The sequence below is a fragment of the Trematomus bernacchii genome, unplaced genomic scaffold, assembly GCF_902827165.1.
Source record: "Trematomus bernacchii unplaced genomic scaffold, fTreBer1.1, whole genome shotgun sequence".
NCBI lineage: Eukaryota > Metazoa > Chordata > Actinopteri > Perciformes > Nototheniidae > Trematomus > Trematomus bernacchii.
In genome coordinates, this window is record NW_022987720.1 from 28,230,004 (window position 1) to 28,253,553 (window position 23,550).

Consider the following 23,550-nt stretch of genomic DNA (forward strand, 5'->3'; position numbering starts at 1 on the left):
CTAGATGGCGCTGGAGCTCGCGTGCAGCTGGCCTCGAGCCTTCAGACTTTCCTTTCACATGCTGCCGTGCGTGCATGGGAACAAATGTGCTCAGCTGAGCGGTGTTGTTGTTAGGTTCATGTTAGAGCCCGCCCAGTGCTCTCTCATTGGCTCCGCGGTGTGACTGACAGAGCCGTGCACCACTGTCATCCAATCAGCGTGGTCCAGAGGGGGCGTGGCTACCCTCGCTCTTTGCTTGGACACATGCATGAATCCCCGTGATATGACTTGCTAGAAAGTTGGTTATAAGTGACTGGAATCTGCTGCTGACTCACAGTTTGAGAGACTCTCACTCTGTTGGACTCTTTTTAGATTTCAGAAGATATTTCACCCGTTGCTCATCATGTCAACAACTAGCCACAACTTCTTCGGAGACAGGAACGAAGTGCCAGATCTGCTCAAATCCTTGGTTGAATATCCCTTCTGCTTTGCTGACTTTGTGGACACCGGTAAGACTCTTTTCTATTGTTTATTTGAGAAAAATAACATACTTTAAACGTGTCAAAGCGTTGTACTTGGTATTATATAGTTTGTATGTGCAAATTGAATACTATTCTACTTAAATATTTGGGTATTGAGTCATTATATGCTACTATAGCCAACTAAAGCTAATATTGCACTACTCCACTGCATTTATGTGACTAAACATTAATTTCCAATTAATAAACTAGTAGTACATTAGCTGAAGAGATAAAACATGTTTTCTGCCTTTCTTAACTTTATGTAGCAAATATGATTATAACTGCATTGCATCGGTGTAATAACATAAATAAATGAACCTTGTATCCTTAAAATAAGCTTAGCTCGACCACTTCGCACATCACCGCTGATTATAATCCAATCAGTGTCCATTCTGCTGCTTAATGGGTACTGTACTTCTGATACCTAAAGTAGTTTCTATGCAAAAGTACTACTGAATACAAATAAGAATGCATGACAATACATGTCAAACACAACAATCAAACACTCTTGCATTGCTCTTTTTAAAGTAAAATGTCCCGTTACTACTCCAATATATGTATTTAAAGTTATTAGATATACAGTGGACATCTTAAATCCAGGTGTATGATCTACTGCTAAATTGATCATAACAATAGGATTAGATATAGTCTGGTTTCTCTATCTCATTCCCTCCTTCTGCTGGACTCAGGAACTTGTATTGATTACTAAAGTAGATGCTCCTGTTATGTTGAAGTTCACCCTGTTGCAGCTTTAAGTGAAAGTGAAAGTGTGTCAGCCAAAAAACTGCAACTGATGTAACAACCCTGAAACAGCCTCACTCTCAGTTTCATCACATCATTCGTCTCTTTTTGCACCTGTTCTTCTTGTATACTTTCTTACGTTTCTTGTTTGTTTGTTGGCATTTTTATCTGATATTTGACAGTAGCAACAAAAGGAAAACACAAGTTAGTAAACCTAAGTATTCTGATTGTGATAAGGTGACAGAGAACAGGGGTTAGAGCAGATACAATCACATGTTATGGTGACATGGACCACCTGGCCTCAGGGGTGCCCCTGTACTGCATATAACATTACTGTCTATATACATTGTCTATGTATAAACAGTGACCCTTTGTAACACTGAAAACCAAACTACTTTACTCTTATTCACTATGTCCTACTATGCTACTATTCTCCAAATGGAACTTTAAATTATAAAAACTGTATAGTATTAACTGACTAAATGATCCCATAAACTCATTGTATTCCAATTAAGAATTTGAATACCGCTCTATAAAACACTCAAGGGCCCTTCAGGGCAGGGTTAATAGTGTAGGCCCCGGGTAAGACATGTTGGGATTGAGATTCAACATTTAAGAAGAATCTGAGAGGTTGTTTTATCTGTAACATGTTCACATATTGTGTTAGTGGAACACATGCAAAGATACTTCTTTGGAGCCTCAGGCTATGTACAAGTTATACTTCAGCACGTTATTTTTAAGTGTTTGTCTCAAGGCTCACAAAACAGTCACTATTCAAATCATGATGTAACTGGATTGCACACTAGAGTGCAACATTATTAAGTAGAAAACATATAATTTAAAGTGCAGTGCCTCACTCAAAGCAATTTGCTCCCCGTCTTAAGGGTGCTTCACTATTGTTGATTTTGGCATGCATGACATTCCAGAAACCTGTTGATTCCAATTTGGGCTTTTCATCTCACCTGTGGCCGCATCATTCAATAACCTTGGCATTTTTAGATAGAAACCATCAATCAGGGAGAAACAATTAACAACAAATATGGAGGTTTTCACATTTTTGTACTGGTTTGGTCGGTGGCAAGTCAACGTGTGTGTGTGTGTGTGTGTGTGTGTGTGTGTGTGTGTGTGTGTGTGTGTGTGTGTGTGTGTGTGTGTGTGTGTGTGTGTGTGTGTGTGTGTGTGTGTGTGTGTGTGTGTGTGTGTGTGTGTGTGTGTGTGTGTGTGTGTGTGTGTGTGTGTGTGTGTGAAGTTTAAATACTGACTTACAGAGTGAAACCAGGACTGCGTTTGATTTTTGTGGGGGGGGGGGTAGGTACGGCCTTGGGTACGGCCTTGGGGACTCGCACTACACTTATGACTCAGTATTTCTGAAATCATGACCTCGTGTGTAAAAGGGTCTAACAGTATTAGGTTGTAAACAGCCTTACATGTAACATGGTTGACTCAAAAGACAATGTTTGCAATCACTTTATATGTTCCCGATTCCTCCCCTCTTAAATGATCAAATCAAGGGATAATTGCCCCCAAAAAAAATGTGCATGGAGTTTAACAAGATTTTGCACATGTTTAGAAGTGGCTCAAGCAGGACCAACTCACCACCATGCAAAGATGCTGGTATTTCTCTCTACCTGCCATTCATCAATAGATAAGAGGGGAGTGTTGACAAAACACAGTGAGATCTTCAGTCCCCTCTGTGTTTAAACTGCTGCAGCAGGTTCCTCTCAGCAGACAGAGGACACTTTGTTTACCAGGGTGGTGACTCTGGCGAATCTGTAGAAGAAACAAAGAAAAAAGAACATGGTGTTCCTGAAGCCAAACATCCTGCTGTGAGGGATGTGCACGTACATGTCATATTTTGTTGTTGCACTGGGAGCTTTTGATGCAAGATTTAATAGCATAATAATGGCAATAACAATGTGGATTGACACATGGCATGTATTAAATTGAATGTTATTTATCATTTTGGAAACATTTGGTCGAAATATGATATTTTTGTTAGAAAATGAGACACTTGGTGGTGGTTACAGGAGGTATTTTTTAGGCAGAAGAACTCGGTTACCTCTGGATGCCCTGCCTGCTCCAGTTCGTGCCAGCATGTGCCAAATATCGGAAGCCACGCCCCCTGACAGATTGTACATTCAAGTGAGCACGAGGGGCGGGGGCACGTGTTCTGCAACGAGTATCTCCTTTTGGAGGATGTGCGAGTGACAAAAAGACTTCGTTGTTTTGATTAGGGTGTATCAAGGGTGAACGAGTGCGTATGTGCCATTTAACGTGTTGTCATGAGACAAGTGTGCTCATGGGAGATGTAGTTTGCTTCCGCTGGAGGCTGCTTGTCTGCAGGTTGTATGCGCAGAGTCTAATTTAAAGATGATAATGATGGCTGCACATGTTTCATATATTAATTTCTATGTCGAGGATTTTCTGGTGTACAACCACGCTACAGACAAAGAAGAGCAACAATGTTTTAAAAAAACAAACGGTATTAATCGAGTCATTTGCAAGCCTTTGAGCCACTTTCTTTCAATCAATAACATTGCATGGTGCAAATACAAATAAAATGTATAGACAAAAAAAAATCATTAACAACAGAGTAAGGTTCTATTCAAGCAACATAAATAAGTCAAATAATTTGAAATTACAAAATGTTTTCTATCAAAAATACTCCAGCTTTGATTGACACTAAATGAATAACGTGTATTGATATTCCTTTGAATTGAAGCCAGCTCTGTGGCACAATTGTCGAACTGAGGAAATATGTTCCACAGCCTCAATTTCTTTCTAGAAGAGCAACAATGCAATACACTGTAATACACATTAACATGGGCAGCACTGCGAACCAATCGGCTTCTACTATTGCTCGAGTGCGCGGGGCTTGCAGCTAATGAATATCCAATGAGTGCGCTCGGTGGGCACAGAGAACAAGGGGCTTGTGTAGTGTTTGTTTTTGCATCCTTAAATCGTTTTATATTGACAAACAGGCCTGAAAGCAGCACTTAGTGGTGGATCATAGCGGATATTTTTGTTGCGTTTTTCGCACCCCGCCTGGTGGAGGCACCCCTCGGTCCGTTCAGGAACGTCGCCCCCTGTCAGGGAACAATGTCTGGCAAAGCTGCGGTGACAGTTGTGCTGAAGCCTGGGGGCAACAAGGCACCAGAGGCTCCGCAGAAATCATTCCCTTTTGTTTTAAAGAAGATCATGGACATTCCTCCTCCTAACATCCTGGAGGAAGGCGAGGACGGTAAGATCGAAATGTAACAACAAACCAAAACGAGCGGATTTGACCCTATTAACCTAACTGTATGTGCACAAATCCATGCAAAGGGCTGTTTATTTGCATTAGGATGAAATAATCAGGCCACATTAGGATTCTCATTGCATACTGTAGCCTATATGTTGCACGGTGTCAGTTGTATTCAAGGCTGCAAGAAAAACCAAAAAAGAACAAAAAGTTCTAACTCCTTTCTAAAGCCATGCAAGCATCGCACACACACTGTGAAGAAACCGTGGAGAAAAGGGAGATGTTGGCTTTTTGATTAGACATTTTGGTCTGGTGTGTAATTGGGTCAGCAGTGTGTGTGGTGGTGTTTTGTGTGAGGTGGTGCATGTGTGGGGAAAGCTGTGCTCATTGTTTGTTTCCTGTGCCTTTCCTCGTCTAATGCTGGTTTCCTCAAAGCCTTCTTTAGTGTTTAGTGTTTAGTCTAGGATTTCACTTTCAAACTCATCCACACAGTCTTTGATGAAGCCACATTTTTTTCTCAGACACTGCCACCACACCCCCTTTTTCACCACCATATGCAAAGAGCTTCTCCTCACCTGTCTGATCCTCTCCAAATCACCATCATAATACCTTTATTCGTCCAACAGAGGGGACATTTACATTGAATAAAGAGCTAAAAATATCAAAAATAATAATTAAGAGGCATGCATAAAATATCAACAAAGAAAAATTGTAATTACACAAATTTCAAAATACACATCCACTTCCAGTAACACTATTTCAAGTGTAGCATGTATAAGGTAGTGTGATATCAGCCATGTGATAGTATTGAAATGATATGAGTTACAGATGTATTACAGCAGTTGAATTGTTCAACTGAAGGATAGCAGCCAGTTGGTATTAATTATGAAGTGAAAAATGGTCATTGTGCGCACAAAAAGCCCTTTCACGCAGCCATTTAATTATTATCCTCTTGTGTTATTGCAGAAATAGAGAAGGAGAAGCTGTGCTCCGTTGAGGATGTGGATGGAGGCGGGGCAGGAGCAGCCAGTGCTGGAGGAGGAGGAGGAGGAGGAGGAGGAAGAGGAGGAGGAGGAGAAGGCAGCGTTGTTGTTGCAGGTGCTGGTGGAGGTGTTTCAGCTTCCTTAACCCCTGCCATTTGGGACAAGACCATTCCCTACGATGGGGAGACCTTCCACCTGGAGTACATGGACCTGGACGAGTTCCTCCTGGAGAACGGGATCCCTGCCACGCTGGAGGAGGAGGAGCTGCAGAAGACTTTAGCCTCCGTGGGAATCAAAGCCAAATTCCTCCCCAAGGTTACTCCTTCAGCTTCTACTACTACGACCACGACTCCTGCCGTCGCCCCCGTCCCCGCCTCGGCGTCTTCCCCCTCGGCCTCCGCCACCTCGACCGTCACCTCAGAGCCAGAGGAGCCGGTGACGGTCACTACGCTACTACCGGCAAAGATAGAAGAAGAAGAAGAAGAAGAAGAAGAGGAAGAAGAAGAAGAAGAGGATGAGGAGGAGGAGGAGGAGGAGGAGGAAGGGGAAGAGGAAGGACCAGAGGAGGAGACGTTGTGTCAGGAAGTGAAAGTGGAAGTGAAAGAGAAAAAAACAGGTGAGAAATAGAGACGTTGTATTTTATTTTTGGATATACACTTCCTTTGCTTCCTTTAGCCACTTAGACACCTTTCATCCTTTCAAATAGACATTTTTAACACGTTATATTTGATGTTGTGATGACTTGTTTACCTGAAACGCCTCCATTGGACTCCTTTGTTTACTTCGGGAACAAAGAGACATCACTTTGTAACACTGGCGCTCCTATTGGCTAGCACTCCAACACATTGTACGTGATAGGCTAAGGGGCGAGGGATCTCTAAGCTGTTGACCAATCCCAACAGAGCCGGCCAGCTAACCAATCAGAGCAGACTGGGCTCTGGTTTCAGACAGAGGGTGAAAAGAGGTGCTGCAGCACAGGCAGTGTGAGAAAAATAAAGAGCTTTTTGAACATTAAAGCACGGAGACATGTCCCAGTAGAGACACTACATACTGATATACACCTCAGACAAAGCATTATATGTCTTCTTTAAGTTCTGTGACTAACAGCAAGAATGCCATTTGTTTCAGCTCCATGTAGTTGTTTAGGTGTCTTTGTATAGGTGCTGTAGTGTCTTATTTGCTCTTGTCTTGTAGATGCTGGGATAACGTAAACTAACATTACACATGAGGTCACAGACCTTTGAGCTCATGGCCAGCGTGCGGTCTATTGCACATCACTGTTGTGTAGGAACCTGCAACTAAAAGCAGACATTTACAGTGCTATATTGAGAAAGAAACACATTTCTTGTTGAACAATCTATGAGCAAAAGACACAGAGTGTGCCATTGCATTGTCCCTGGAAAAAAATTACAAAGTTTGTCTTCTACCTTCAACAAAGCTCACTTTGTTTGACTTTCACTACCCAGAATATTGTTGGTGGGTTCTCTTGAGAATACTTGACAAGTCACATTGACTATATAAACATCGAGTGGTGGAAGCAGTGAAATACGTTTACTCAAGTACAATTTTACGGTACTTGTTCTATCATCTTTTTATGTTACTTGATACTACACAACATTTTAGAAGTGAATATGGTACTTTTTACTTCACTACATTCACTATACAGGTTACTCAAAAACGTAACAAGGGAGAAGGAAGATTATACACACGTGTCAATGCTTAAACACAACAATAGATCAACAGAAAGAATGACAGCACAAGCTCACCCTCTGTCATCCGCACTCGACATCAAACAGGTGACTTATCTAACCAAACCACACCCCTGTGACATTTACCGGAAGTGCTCAACAAACAAATAAAAGTGACGTAAACAAATAATAATAATACAAATAATGAACTTGGGCTAAGTAGCGTTATGGCACCTACAGTATTATTCCATGGTGTCTGGCTGAGGCTTACACTGCATTACCTTAGACCTATGGAAACAATGTATGTTCCCCAAGGACACACTTTGACATGTATGCAGGGGGTGGGATCGGACAGGTAACCCCTGATTTGCCATATATGTAGTATTTTTGCTTTATTGGAGTGTCCTCTTTTATATCCAAGCTAACTTTGTATCTCGGTACCCCGCAGAGCGCCGCACCCCCTCCCCCGTGGACCCCGAAGCCATCGAGGTGGACATTAACTTCCAGCCGGACCCCACGGACCTGGTTCTGTCCAGCGTGCCGGGGGGGGAGCTGTTCAACCCGCGCAAACACAAGTTCTCCGAAGAGGAGCTGAAGCCCCAGCCCATGATCAAGAAGGCCAAGAAAGTGTTTGTTCCCAACGAGCAGAAGGTAGGCGTATTTATATAAAGAAAACACGTTTATTTATACCTAAACTGACGACTGTGAGACCTAGAAATAATCATTTTAGATAAATTTTACTTTATTGATCCAAATTTGGGAAATTGTTTTGTAAACAATGCATTTAACAAAAATGGAAAATACTCATAAACATTACATCTATACATATCAACAGTAAAAACATGTATATCTATTGAGTAACAATACTGAATAAACAAAGTACTCACATTTTTTAAATTACATTTAAAAAAAGCAATAATGTAAATAATAGTGGCTGCACAATTTGTATTCTTATTCCAAAAACTAATCACACACCTTATTTCTAATAATAATAATAATAATAATAATAAAACAATATGTTGACATTATTTTAATTTTTTTAAATGTATTATTCATTTGTTTAATGATCCCAATTTTGGAAATGGTTGTGTTAGAGCAGCATGTAAACATTGCATTTCACATGAGTAACACATTGATTGATTATACATATCACCATGGCATACACATACTTAGAAGCACCATGGTGACATAATCTTTTACACCAAAAAGGACAGCTAAGTGTGACTCAGTGGGTCGTGGTGCTCTCGTCCTGGTGAAGATTAAAGCGTTTGCAAACAGAGCGGTGGATTAGAGATCAAAGATAGAGGGGGATGTTTTCACAACACAGATGTTCGTTTGTTTCAAATCCCTTTGCTAATATCAACTATACTGCTCACTTTCTCTCTCGTTTCCCCGCAGGATGACAGATACTGGTCCAGGAGGAAGAAGAACAACGTGGCGGCGAAGCGTTCCCGTGACGCGCGGCGGCTGAAGGAGAACCAGATCACGGTGCGCGCCTCCTTCCTGGAGCGGGAGAACGCGGCGCTGCGGCAGCAAGTGTCCGAGCTGCGGAAAGACTGCGGACGATGCAAGACCATGCTGACCCGATACGAGGCCAAGTACGGCCCGCTGTAAACAACTCATTAACACCAAAAACATGAATGTATCAATGAGACAAAAAGCAGAACTCCCTTCCCCGCAGAATTCAACACGGACACCAACCACCAAGGGAATCTAAATTTGCATCTTCGCCGACCTCCAGTCCATGTGTCGAGCTCCGGGTGTGTTTTCCCGACGCGAGGTCCGGAGTTTCAGACACACACTGGCAGGCGGCGAGGCTTCGTGATGGAGCGGGGGCCGCAGGAGGGCCTGTGGAAGAGCGCCTGGCTCCTACACACTCAGAGAGGAAGATTGAGGACACTCCCGTGGTCAAACACACAGAAAAGTCAGGAAATCTGAGCAAAGCGGTACAAATGAATCACAAATCAGTTTTTTTACAACTGCACAGCACTTATTCTTCTTAGTGGACCAAAGCATGTCAGTTTAGAAGTCCTGTGTTTAGTGTGGTGCACACTTTGCCGTCCCTCAAGTTTCCTCGTGTTGCACTCGTGTTTGTGTCGTGTCTGTACTTCCTTTTAAACACTCTAGCTAAGACGACAGGAGCAGATGATGAAGGAGCAGGAGAAAGAATCAGGTACTTCCAGAGGGAGGAAGCAGAAAGGAGGAGAACATGAGTGATTCACTCACAGTTCTTCCACATCAACACAAAATCTCTTTGTGTATGTAGTCGTGTCCCCGGGCCACAGTGTTTAAATCTACCGTATAACACCATGGGAGACACATAGATTTTTTATTCGGGGGAAAAACATGCATGCCCTACAATTTAAAGCTACTGTGATGTGGTTTCCTTTTTCTACTGACCTCAGATCAGCTTCCAGAGACTTCACAGGATAAGACAGGTTTCCTTTGAAAAGAAGATTATAGAAAGAGAGATGTATTTCTTGTAGGTTAAAGGCATAATCTGATGGGCCCTCACCAGTGGGGGGGGTATGCTCATGCGTAGGAGAGTTTATTTTACTGCACACTGCAGGTAGAGGGCGCTAGAGCCTCCGCCTGTCTGGTCTAATGTAGTGACAGCTGGATTTTATTTTTTTAAAGATTTAACCAAGCCCAAAGTCGACTGCTTCGAAAACAAACCTTTGTAAATATGGTTCTTTATTTACTGAGATTCTGTCTCTATAAGCTCGATATTATTCCTATATTTGCCAAATGAGTGCTGTATTTATTCTGATGGTAATAATGCATCTGTTGATTTTGATGTATAACATGTCAGATCATTTCCTTTGAGGAACAATACTTCTATAATGAAACCATTGCAGGGAAATCAAAGGGTAAACTGTGCTTTTGGATGTTTGAACAGATGTATAGTTTTATTGGTTTTGTTTTGTTTCTATATATATATATATATACATTCAGCATGTGTCTGATCACAGAGAAAAGACACTCTTATTTACCTCATCCAACACTTCCTATTTTAAACGATATAACGTTTAGCAGGGTTGGAAGCAGAAAGCACATAAAGCAGCTTATTTCCATTTGGCAGAACTCCGAGTGGATGCGTTGGGTTGCTGAATTTCTAAATTATTGAATAGATTTCAGACTGTTATGGGACTCGATAGCTCAAATGTCTTTGGCTGATGCACATTTCGTGCTCGGTTTGGCTTGTGCTCATAATCGGCGTAATAATCTTGGAAAGAAAAAAAAATGTGGCAATAATACTCTGTTATGTAATGCTCGTTTTATTTCAGTGATGTATGTAAACGTATTATGATGTACTGAATAGACATGCCCCAAAGTCATTTGTGCTTCCAGTTTAGATCTGTAGTCCAGGATCCTAATGCATGAAACCCAGTGACCTGTCTTTGTTATTCCACTGAATATTTCACACAAAGTGTACTTATGTCTGTAAACCATCACTGAAAACTCCATATGTTTTTGGATGGGTACGTTGATGGTCTATTGTACAGTTCTGTCAGAAGTTTGCTATGATCTCTTGTGTTTACGACTTGCATAGCGCCACCTATCCTCATGCAGCAGTGCTTGACCTTGGGGCGAACATCAGCAGAAAACATCTTTTGATCACTGTGTGGATTGTTTTCTATTAACTAAACATGGATCTATATCTAGATACACTGGGTCGGCTTTTGATTTTGTGTGTTCTTGTTTCCTGATGATTTCGTGACATTTCTTAGCAACGTGTTTATGTTGCTTTGACTGCATTTTATACATCAATGTAGTTGATGAATGCAACCGTTAAGTTATGTTTAAAATGTTCTACAACAGCAGCCAGGCTGATAAAAGAGCGGTGCAGTGATGACGTATATTTGTAGGCTGACCCTGAAGTTAGCATCGCAACGGCTCCCTCGACAAAAAGCCAATGGGATTTTTTCATTGGATTTCGGAAAATAAGATCTGTGGTAAATGTTTATGATTAAGACGTTTGGTTTAGCAGGAAAATCTCCACATATTAATACCATTTTTTAGGAATAAATGCAATCCCCAGAAGTAAAAATGATAAGGAACTTCCCGTCACCACTGCTAAGCTAAAGGCGGCTAATGTTCGGTGTGATGTTTAGTAGTCTGATTTAGTCACTTGTTAGCAACCGTTGTTTTTATAGAAGCTTCAGACATTCAGCAGTGATGTATTTACTGACGAAAACATTTGTAAATCTCTTTATCTTGTGTTAATCACAGATCTTATTCCAGGCAAAAACATATTTATGAAACCATTGTCTTGGAGACGAGGGAACAAGATGTAGTAAAATGTCCTGGTATAAAGCCACATTCCGCAGGGGCGGACTGGGACTAAAAATCAGCCCGGGACTCTCGACCGGCCCACTTCGGTCTGCTAGTTTCCTATATACCGCTAATAAATTGACAACGGGGGGTGCTAGTGACTGACTTATCCGACCAGCCCCATTGCATGCAAGTAAATACCGCTAGTAAATTGTCAACGAGGGGGGGGGGTGCTAGTTACTTATCCGACCGGCCCATCGGGATTCGTGCCGAACGTCCCGATGGGCAGTCAGCCACTGGGTACAGGCCAAGAGATTATTTTAGAAGACACAAATACGGATTCTTTAAGTACTGGATACAGTATGTAGCAACGTTTCTTCATGCTAGTAACTCTCAAGCCTGCACATTTTAATTTAGCTAGTAGTAAAACCAATAGGTAATGAAGAAAGCAGCAGCAGTTAAGATCTGCAGCTCGGTCGCCTCCCACAGACAAAAACAGTACTAGCGTCTTTACCTGAGCACTAATTTAGGAAAAAAGTTTTACAACAGCGTGTTTTTCATCAAAAGGAGCCATTTACTTTGTGTCTGTTGGAGGTTTGAAATATAAACTCTATTATCGCCAGTTAGTTTAAAAAAAATAACACATTTGTTTCACAGCAACATCATCCAGAGCATGCTTAAAATCAGCATTTCAATATTAGGAATTAGAGAATGAAAGTGTTTACTGACATCTATATTTGCTGTGTAACAAGTGTCTCATACAAAAAGCTTATAATAATTGCAGCTGTAATACTTTACCTGCAGGTAGCACAGGTGTACATTGTTGTTGTTTTTGGCCTGTAGTTGGCACAAATGAGTGATCTATAAAGGTCTAAATTAGCTGTTTTCTAGCCTAAAACGGTTGCTGCATCATAATAATGACTTTGAAGTAGCTTTAAAACACCTGGAAGAATATTTAAAAGTCAATTTATTTCTAAGCTGTGGTTTATTTTCCCCCTTTTTTTATATAAACATGATTTTCGTTAAGTGTTTTTGTATTGTCCTAACCATGTATAGGATGCAGTACTATGTCCTAACTGTATCTTGTATCATGCAATTGAAAATAAATTGAGATTTCATGGCTCTTTTGCTTGACCTTGCCTGAGTCATCAGCCAGCTGCGGCAGATGTAGTAGTGCCGAGAGATGAAGAGACAAAAGAAAGCAGCAGTTTGGTGCACGGATGAAGACGTTTTCTCCTAGTTTTTTAACCTAACCTTGATGCATATGTTCAAATACACAATCCCCCATGACTTCCCTTCGACCAGTTGTTTATTTTACAGCCCCTCCATTGGTCCTGCTGCTCATCAGTATTCCAGAGGAGTAGGAGATGTTGCGTAATGATCACATCGACACACTGGGGAGCAGCGTTGCGTAACAGCAGCTTCAAAGACCAGCAGGATGGGGGTGTGTGTGAGTGTGTGTGTGGGTGTGTGTGTGTGGGTGTGTGTGTGTGTGTGTGTGTGTGAGGAGGAAAGAAAATCAAAAAGGAGGGGCTCTGGGAATTAGGGAGGGGTGGGGGACAAAAGGGAGGAAAGGATCAGGTGTTTGGAAAGGATGGAGAAGAAGGAGAGGGATGGAGAAGAAGGAGAGGGAGGGAGAATTGGAGAGGGGTGCAAACAAGATGGAGAACAGGGATGCAGCTAGAACCATGTGATCAGAGAGAGGGAGGGATGCAGTGCGTGGGCGAGCAAGACGTGGAGGAGAGCCAAGGAGGAGCCCAGCCATGCATGTTAATGTCACACCACTGCATGTTACTATAGAGCGTTCACAGAGAGCGCTCCATGATGACATTTAATGTAATATCTGCTGGGACGCATCCAGCTGAGGTGGGCGGGGAGCAATCTGGATACTCACCATTTGAGAATTTCAGCTTTGCTTTGAATTATTGATCAAACATCACTTGAGTTTGTTTACCGCCACAAAGCTCAAACTGAGGCTTCTCACAGGAGCTCAGGGGGTTTACTTCTCATCAGCTTTGATCTGCAATATGTTCAATATTAAAACCGAGGTTTAACAGTGGTGGAATGTAATGAAGTGTATTTACTAATATAGTACATTTTTCAGGTACTTTTAGTAAGGATTTTCCTTTTATGCTATTTTATACATCTACTCCACTACATTTTATAAGCCAATATTGAGCTTTTTAATCCACTACTATTTATTTTACAGGTTTAGTTACTTTACAAATTCACATTGAGATACCTCAAAATATAAATAGACTAATAAATTAAAATTGATATATCGTTATAAGTTAACTGACTCCATTGGACTCCTTTTGTTTACTTGCAAAAGATAGTGACATCACTATGTAACACTTGCACTTCTATTGGCTAGCGCTCCAACACTGTGTACGTGATAGGCTAAGGGGCGGGACATCTCTAAGCGGTTGACCAATCACAACAGAGCCGGCCAGCCAACCAATCAGAGCAGACTGGGCTCTGGTTTCAGACAGAGGGTGAAAAGAGGTGCAGCAGCACAGGCAGTATGAGAACAGTAAAGAGCTTTTTGAACATTAAAGGATTGAAACATGTCACAGTAGAGACACTACATACTGATATGAACCTGAAAATTAGCATACTACTTTTTGGGGTATTACTTTTTGACATTTATACAATGCTACTTTCACTCAAGACATCCAGGTACTTTTTCCACCACTTGAAATAAGAGGGATGCCTCTGTGATCCATCTGTAAATGTATGTCATGCAACACTATTCCTCCACCACAAACAATGAGGATGACACAATTATCTTATGTTCCATGCTTGTTTTTTTGCCAATCTGTTTTTTTTATTACAAACTTAAAAAAGAATCTGATACAATAAGAAACTGCAGTAGTAACTCCCCATTCCCGGGGGTGGGGCAGCACAGAAAACAGGTCATTGCATTTCAGTAGTGAAAGATTCATTACATCTACAGGGTGTACAGATCAGATACAAAATAGGAACAAAAATAATAAAATACAGGCAGGAAAGAAAGCACTATATTTATACATCATCTGAACTTTTAATTATATTTATTTGTACTCTTAAATGTTAAATTTTTTACATAGAAAATAAACTTCTTTTATGACAATGAAATATTCCAAAGTGCAAAATAAAACGCACACATCGATATAAGCAAACGGACATCAGAATACAAAATTCTTGTTTTTCCTCCTTAATAACGGTCAACCCCGATAGTTGAATGGCCTGCGTTTGGAGTGCGTTTAGAAAAGCGTGAAAAAACACAAACCAGCATTTACTCTTTTACAGTCATCGTCACATCCTCAGAGGAGCCCGATTTGTATACAGACAAAATTTAACAACACCTCGTTTGCTATGAATAATCTCACAAATATGAAGGAAAAAAAAAGTGTCACTTAGTCATTTTGGACATGCATGTGACTGTCATGTTTAAACACACAAAACAATTATGTTTCCCTTATTTATTATCCGCAGGCCATCTCAACCAGGGTGTAGCCTACTAAACAGATCACATTCACAGCACATTCATTTCCTTCATCCTTTCCGTAACACTGTCTTCTCATTGAGACGATATACTGATTTTTGTATTTTTTTTTCCCGGGTGCAGAGAGGTAGAAACCCCTTAAATCCTTCAGGGTAATTTAAACTATGGCATTACATTGCACTGGAGAAGAGCGAGCGTCTGTGTAAGCAAAGACAGTCTGGGATATGGCTATAGTACCAGGACCAAAGGACCTGGGGAGAAAGGGAAAAAGATGAAGTGAGACAAAGAAATTGTGATGGGGATATATAATATAAGGGGACGTTTTGTTCTAGTACATCTGATTTATCTTGGTTGGGTGCTTTAGTAGCAAACAAAAGAAGTCAAGGAGTGTTAGAGAGTAGTGTTGGATGGGAGTAAAACTAAATGTAGGAATTCTATTGTGATCCTAAATAAGTATTGAATTTACAAAAAAAAGGAAAAGAGGGAAGGACTTGCCCTTGAATATATCTGAAATGTAAATTGTTTTGTTTAAATACATTTCTATGGGAAGTAGAGAGGACGTGATTATTAACTAAAGTGGGAAAATATAACAATTTCTTCAGAGGAAAAAAGATAAGCAGAGTAACTTGTAGGGAATATAATAGATATGTAGGGGATTGACCAAAATAAATGGGTAAATGGACATTTCACTTAAGAATAACTCCGAAATGTGGATCGTTTGTCTAAATGCACTGCCTATTGGGGGTAGTGAAAATGTGTTTAAATAAAGTGGGGAAAAATGAATGGTAATTTTAGCTCGAAGGATAAAAGACAAGCAGGGAATTGACAATAGAAAAAAAAAAAAGGGAAATGGACAAAAACAAAATCTGAAATGTGTAATTTTTGGTTTAAATGCACTGCCAATGGGGAGTAGTGTTGTGAGACTGCCCTGGGAGCACAGAACAAAAGTGAAATCAGCCATCTTTCCTACACAAACCCTTTGTAAACATTCACATCTTAAACTTCAAATCCGACTTGAAGAATGAATACATTTACCCGTCTTATTAGACAAATGCCAAAAAGGTACAAGGTACAATACACATTCAATACTTTATTCTGTACATCTTTATTTTTGTCTCGGTTTGCATATATTCACGTTATTTTCTGAAAAAATAACCTCGGCATGTAAGAAACTAAACAAATAAATCTGAACGTAAGAACTTTGTATATATACATATTTCCTGGACTTGTCATGTCTTTACTCGTACAAATGTCAGTGATCATTTTTGCAAAAAAAACAAAAATATATAGAAATAAATTACAAAACAAAAAAACGATATAAATGCATCTTTCCCCTCACAATCATAATGACATTTACAGACCTCCCCACCCATCCCCTTGAAAAAAAAAAACAAAGAAATAAAATCTTCCATGCATATGACAAGATGTCACGTTGCAAAACCAGAGTCAAGGGTCCTCATTAATAGGTTTCTGGAAACATTCAAATAAACAGCATCTCCTCAATCTTGCATCTGCAAATCAAGCTCCTGTATTGAATCTCTAAAGCATGTCATGGAGGCTGAAGGAAGGATGTAGCGCCACACAGCCTCAGAAATAAAGTGCTGCTCATCTGAGAGCTACCCCTCCCTGCAGAGACTCACCAACAATCACATGGACCCGGCTGGTAAACAAACCATTGTTAGGAGACGTGCAGCAGACTTAAAATCTAACCAATAAAGAGACACAAAAAGCAGCAGACCGATTGAGGATCACTCATCTGTATGAATCTTTTGTCAGCAACCAGAGGAGAAGAGGAGAATTTCAAGAGGAGGGAGAGAATGGTTGGCTTCAATACCATTTAAGCTCACCACAAACGTGTTCTGGGTTTTAAATCTCTCCACAGCCTGGATAACACCGAGGCGAAAGAAGCCTCTAGCTGCTGCTCTCCCTTTCATTTCCTTCTTCATGCAGAGGAAAAGCTCTCCCTCAAAGTCATGCCAAGCCATTTATCACAATGCCTGCTGCATCCCTCTTCACCTTCACACACTACCACCTGCGTGTGTGCACGTATGAAAGCATGATTTACATCCCAGTGTGTTTAATTATTGAGGTATCAACGCTCGGTTAAAGTCTTAAAATGCAAACCCGTTTCTCCACCAAGGTTTCCCTGACCTTCCTAGCTGCAGTATCCCCCCCCTGACAGATGCAATACATTCCCCTACATCACTCCCTTTACAACCCCAAGCTGCCTTTCTGCTCCCTCCACTGCTCGCGCTTCATTTAAACCCGTGTCATGTACACACATCCCAGCTGACGACAAACTGCTTCCAATATACGCCCAGCGACAACAACTAGTGGAGAGGGCCCACCATCGTACAAACAATGGGTCTCTCCATCACGCTGAGCCACAACAAAACAGAGCAACGCCACACACACACACACACACTCACACACACACACACTCACACACACACTCACAGCAGACCCCCGCCCCCCCCTTCTCTGTATTTGTGGCAAGTAGGGCAGAGCAGATTGCAGAGCAAAGTGCTGAGCTTTCCACAGCCGTCGTTCCCTGCAGGACTTGGCGAGGAGCTTCTTTCACAGCATGACAGTGCAGTGCAAAAGTGGAGCTACACTAGAGCCGGGTCCATTAATCCACAAAACAAAAACAAGTCCTTAACGTTAACATTCAATGCAAAGGAATAAACATAAAAGCGATTGGCAACGACTCAAACGTAGAAAGGAACCCACCCCTCCCCACCCACTCCTGTCATCAAAGCAAACGGACGAAAGCAACGAATGAAAATGTAGAGCGGGATTGGAGGTAACAAAAACTACATTTCATTATTCAGTGGACGTGGTACTTTTTAAATCCTCGTAGTAAAACTAATTCTCAACGCGTATTAGTATCAGAACAATTTGTTAGAAAAAACTGAAAATATCTGGAGCGTCATTTTTCAGACCCACCTCGGGACAACATTTCTTTTTCGTTACAAATGAAGGCTTTAGTTGGCCAGCACCACCGGCTGGAAGGACTGGCTGGGGTATTGTAGGTTGTAGCTTCCTAGACCCTCCACAAACGGGGGCTTCTCCATGTAGGGGATTCCCCCGCTGCTGCCGATGATGCCAACGCTGGGGGGCGGAGGAGGGCTGGAGAAGGGGTCAAAGGTCGGATGGGAGTGTGGCGGCTGGAACGGGCTGACGTGAGGCTGCATGGGCTGGGAGTCAGCGTCGAAGTAAAGGGCGCCCGGCGATCCTGGGTACACGAACTCTTTGGCGTTGGGGGAGAGCTGGCTGGCGATGGGAGCGCCTCCGAGGGAGTGCAAGGACAGAGAGAGAGGCTTGTGCTTCAGCAGGTCCGGAGCCAAGATGGCGGTGGGGGAGTGGGTGAGCATCCTCTGAGTGGGGGGGAGGATGGAGCCATTGGAGCCAGTTGTTGACCCGGCACCGCTGCACTTCTTCATCTTGGTCGAGCCGAATTTGGTGGCGGCGAAGCTGGCGGTGGTGAAGGTGATGGGCTGGGGGCGGGCGGTGGGGATGGAGGAGGGCGGCGGCTGCTGCTGAGCGGAGAGGTAGGGCAGGCCGCCGCTGGGGGGGGGAGGGGGTGGAGGTGTTGGAGGAGTGGGCGGAGGGGTCGGGAGGCGTGCTGGAGCTCGGGTAGCTGAAGAGGGCGGTGGACATCGGGGTGGGGGAGCTGGAGAGAGAGGGCATGAGGGCGGGTGACGCCTGGCTGCCGATCGGAACGAACACCTGAGCGTCCGGGTTGAACCCCAAACTCTTGGCCTCCTCCGCCTCCGAGTCTCCTTTAAGGAATCAGGAAGAGGTTTTATTGACAAGAAGGTTTACACATACGAGGAATGTGCCTTGGTGTACATGGTGCATATAAACACAGTTAAAGAAGATACAAAATAAAATGTTTTTTTTTTAAACTATGCCGAGTTAAGATATTGAAAATGAGTGACATTAAATCTGGATATACCAAAAAACTACGTAAAGTATACTATCGCAAAGTACTAAGTAATAAAGTATGTGCAGTATTGTCATGGAAAGCTGTGTAGATGCTAAGAGAATAATAAGATACGTTTTTGATCCCAATTTATGAATTGTTTTCATCACAGCAACATAGATAAGCCATTGCACGTGAAATAGAAGTAAATAAAATAAAACAAGAAATACATATCAGCAGTAGAAGATAAACAAAACAGTGATTATATACAGATCAATAATAAAGGATATATATTGAAAACACAATATAAATATACAAATAAACAGAATTGAAGGTAGTGTTGGTTATGCTGGTCCAGCCTATCTAACTCACAAAATGTAAACATTGAATACAATATACACTTTACAGAATAATTACAGATTTAAGTTACATTTAAATCCTCAAGGGACCACCTGAAAACAATGTATACAAGTGAGTTTACCCTCTCTGGTGGGCCCCTCGGGCATCTCTCCTTCACACCCGAGTCCAGGAGTCTCTTCCAGATAGAGGACCTTCACCGCCCCCTTCTCTCCGATCTGGTAGGAAACCTCGTACGGGTCGATCCACACGCTGAGCTCTGCAGGAACGTTTGCACGAACTTCCTCCGTGTCCAGGCCGCTCCTCTTGGCGGCTAACTCCACCACGGGGTCCCTCGGGGCTCCCAGATGAATGCAGCGAAAGGCAGAACCTCTGAGAGGGGCTTCGGGGTACCAGTGACCCTCAAACCGAGAAATCAGTATCCTCTCCAGCTCCTCGCCGAACAGATCCGCGCGGCGCCGAGGCAGCTTGTTGTACAGGTAGGACACGATGAAGTTCAGGGCGACCTTCACCTCGAGATGCATGGTCGCTCCGGGTCAGCGTGGGGGGGGGAAAGGGGTCGAGGGTGAGGCGATGCAAACGGTAACAAGGAGTTTTTTCCTCTGGCTTTATTGTAAAGTGTACGAGTCCTTTAGTGTCACCATGGTAAAGGCACCTCAAAGGCGGCAGGCGGTCTTTGTCCTCACAAATGTGGCGTTTTCAGGTTCCAACTGTGAAGGAGAAAAGAGAAGAAGGGTGTCATTTTATTTTGAAAGAGCCAGAGGAAGATAAAAGGGGAGATCAAGGGAAGTGGATTGAAAACAAACAAAGGAAGGGGACGCTGTTCTCCATCTGTCGACCTTAAATCACATTTAAAATGTTAAGGACTTTTTCATTTATTTGGTACTTCTTTTCTTTAAGTGCTGTCATGTCATTGTATGTCTTTGGTAGCTAATTATCTAATCTAGCAGTGATGTTATGTACATTTTTCTGTTTTTATTGATGTTGTTTTTTTCGTGTGGGTGGTCTTTTTTCTGTGTGTGCTAGTTAATGTGGAAATAAGTTTATTCCTGGTTTGTGTTGGCAAAAGAAAACAGATTCTGAAATAAAAAGAAACACACAAACTGCACCAAAAGAAAATGCTGCTAATCATTCCCTTTTGGTCACAGAAAAAAGTAATGTATCAGTTAAAGGTGGGGTATGTCATTTTGGAGAAACCAGCTCGAGTGTGCTAGAATTTGAAAGTACACAACCGGAAAAAAATCTGCTTCTTCCTTCAAACTTCCTTACAGAGCCCCTCCTCCAACACACACGAACGCGCACATGACCAATGAGGGCACGAGATAAGTTTGTGCACAGATGGAAGGCTGACAGGCAGGTAGGCCATCCAGTTATTTTAGCCGGGCCGGCTCAGATGATTGGTCGTGCTTTTTACAGTACTACGGCTTCCACAGATGACATTTTTTTATGTATTTATTGTCAAAGCATTTAATATATTCATTGCTATCGGGATGTTAAGAGCATTCCATGGAATATAACAAAAAGTGTTTCTGAAATAAATTACATACCCCACCTTTAATGGATGCTTAATTGATTTACATGATTATTTGGCACACTTATGCCTCCATATCCGACAGGTCATTGACTCGAATAAAAAATAAAAAAAAAGGCAAGAAGCGTGCACTTCTGCATGCATGAGAGGAACGGAAGTGATTAATAAGCTGTGGTTTAAGACATTGCTATACTGAAAGAGTGCAAACATTGATTCAAATTAAAAACAAGATAACTTTTGGTGAAATGCATTTGAAGCCATCGTAAATAGATTCAGAGCGGTTGGACAAACACGCAGAAAACACACCATATTGGCTTTAGTAATCAAATGATACATTTGTGAGATGCTTAACGCGTGGAAAACACCACAGTTTCAGTGAAACACAGCATCAGACATGCTTTATATTCTATATGTTGGTTTTATCAGCTGCAGGATCTACTGATGGATGTAACAGATGCTGTGTTGTGGGCTTCATAAATCCTTTATAATCTGAATCTGATCCGGGAACGCATCCTGCTTTGACGCTTAAACACAGTCACACGGAGGCCATGCTGAGTCAAAACCACTGAAGGATTACATGCAAAAAAAAGAAGCAATAACACCACCGATACTCAGAAAAGAAGGAGGTGTAAAATGGCAGGACAGTAAGTCGACTTCACAGAACACCATTTCCCACCATGCAGTGCGTGTGATCTCCCCCCTCCCCCCCTTACACACACAAACAATTCACTCACATTCACTTCCCTGCCAGATGGGGATTCAGCAGCTAAGATTAGAAAGACGCCTCCGATTAAAGACAATCCTAATGTTATCACAGATAAAGCTGCATGCAGAGTGACTGTTAAAGATTCACATTTCCCCCCCCATCGCATGAAAAAGGTGACATTGGGGGTTGGTTAGAATGGGCTATAAATAGGGCCCCATTTTGCATATGTTCCTCTCCTGCACCTTGGTTTAAAATGAGTTTAAGTGACCGTTAAAGGGATGTACAGGAAAATCCCCAAGTCCAGCACCTGCAACAGCCACCAGCAATACAAACCTTTAGTACACACACACACACACACCCAAACACACACACACAGTTAAAGCTACCAGCAGCTTCTACTGCATTTCCTATCTCGTATTATATAAACAAAGCAAGATGTACAAGATCCAATGTCATCCAATGACATAAGAGGAGTAGCTATGTTAGTATGTGCAGATGTCCTGCTTTAAGAGTGTATTTAGAAGTCTAAATCTTAAACCAGAGCGTGCAATTTTTATAAAAACCATCCACGCTCACAAATCCCTGGCTTTGTATTCTTCACTGTTACACAACTTAAGGAGCTCCAGTGATGTTTGCAGGCCTGTTGTTGCAGGTCAGAGCAGCAGCAGGATCTATAGGGCTATTTTTGTTTACATGGACTCATTATCAGAGCTGCATATGTGCCACTGTGTACTGCGAAGCCCCCTGTTTTTATCTATTGAGCACATGTGAGCTTATAATAGCCCTAGCTAAACACAATACATATATGAAAGCAAAAAGCCTTTAGAAATATTACAATGGAGCCTTTAAAGCAGCAAATGGAGGCCTTCCTGAACCAAGTTACACCTGAAACCTCAATTGGACATGAATAGTGATGTTTTTCTCTTTCATTGAATCCCCCTCACTTACAATGTTCTCCCTAAACAGATTGATAATAATAGATGCCTTTAAATGGGAATATTTCTGCACTACCAGATGCTAAATGTGCAAGACGAGGGCGAGATTGGAGGGATATCAGCTGTGTGTGATGCTAAACTCAGATACTAAAAAGGAGCAGGGTCTACCTGGGGGATTACTGGCATATGTCAAAAGGCAGTGGAGCATAATGGACACTGGTTTGGGTGACATGCAAGTGAAGAATCCCCCCACCATGCCAAATTAACGCTGTAAATTAAATTATAAAGGCTAAATAAGTGGAGAACAGACTATCGAGCGAGTGTGTGCCCACTGAGCAATAAGGAAGACAGTCCCTCCTCAACATATACAGTCAAACAACGTATAAAATAAACATGACAGTTGCATATACTTCAAGAAGGGATCACTTAAGCTAATTTACAACGGGCCAGAATAAAAACAAAAGCTGGCTCTCTATTTAAATGGCCGAACCAGTGCTGTCATTCATTACAATGAGCGCATTTTGCAAAGTCAAACACAGCAACATGCACGCAATTTAAGGACATTTAAATGCAGTTTCATGCACCAGCTGACATTTAATTACTCACCTATCGTCACTGATGCTCTACCTTGACTCCTGCGTTTCTCTTGTAATTCCCCTGTGTTGTCTTCGATTTCAAGGCGGACGTGTCGAGTCCTTGGTGCAAATGCTGACCACTGGATATTGTTCTCACCCCAGTGTTGTGTTTATTAATCTGCTGTCCCCATTTCTGCAAGGTCCAAAGGGTTTCCCAGTTTTTCTTCAGCTGACAGTTTGCATGGAGGCTCCAGTGAAACTTTACTGTTTGACAACCCGGCGTATTTATACACTGTGACTCGCCCACACGCCCGTGACGGCAGGGACTACTTTCTTCATATTATAGTAGCTGGTGCTTTATTATTATTATTCCATACAACGGTATCTATGCATATGTGATGCTGCCAGTAAATCATTTAGTTAATATCATATTTATACAGAATATTTATATAAATATTACCAAGCAGACTTCTTTTTTGGAATAACAATAAAACCAAAAACTATTTTCATACCTTGCATTTTTTACACCATATATAAGATTTAATTTCATACTCCTCTATTAAAACATAACGATGTAAACAACGCTAATTGAGGGCATGTTTCCTC

At 41.9% G+C, this 23,550-nt stretch overlaps 2 protein-coding genes across 2 annotated transcripts; one reads left to right on the forward strand and one right to left on the reverse strand.

Moving 5' to 3' along the window:
• Nucleotides 1-276: 276 nt before the first annotated feature.
• Nucleotides 277-12,550, forward strand: tefb (TEF transcription factor, PAR bZIP family member b). Its single transcript, XM_034142796.1, is given in 5 exon segments — nt 277-488; nt 5,449-5,568; nt 5,571-6,081; nt 7,602-7,804; nt 8,552-12,550. Coding segments are annotated over 4 exon segments (1,017 nt in total). The 5' UTR covers nt 277-488; nt 5,449-5,481; the 3' UTR covers nt 8,768-12,550.
• A 1,683-nt stretch (nt 12,551-14,233) lies between these two features.
• On the reverse strand, nt 14,234-23,217 carry LOC117492512 (protein Tob2). Its single transcript, XM_034142797.1, is given in 4 exon segments — nt 14,234-18,490; nt 18,492-18,702; nt 19,321-19,907; nt 22,976-23,217. Coding segments are annotated over 3 exon segments (1,203 nt in total). The 5' UTR covers nt 19,722-19,907; nt 22,976-23,217; the 3' UTR covers nt 14,234-17,899.
• Nucleotides 23,218-23,550: the final 333 nt, after the last annotated feature.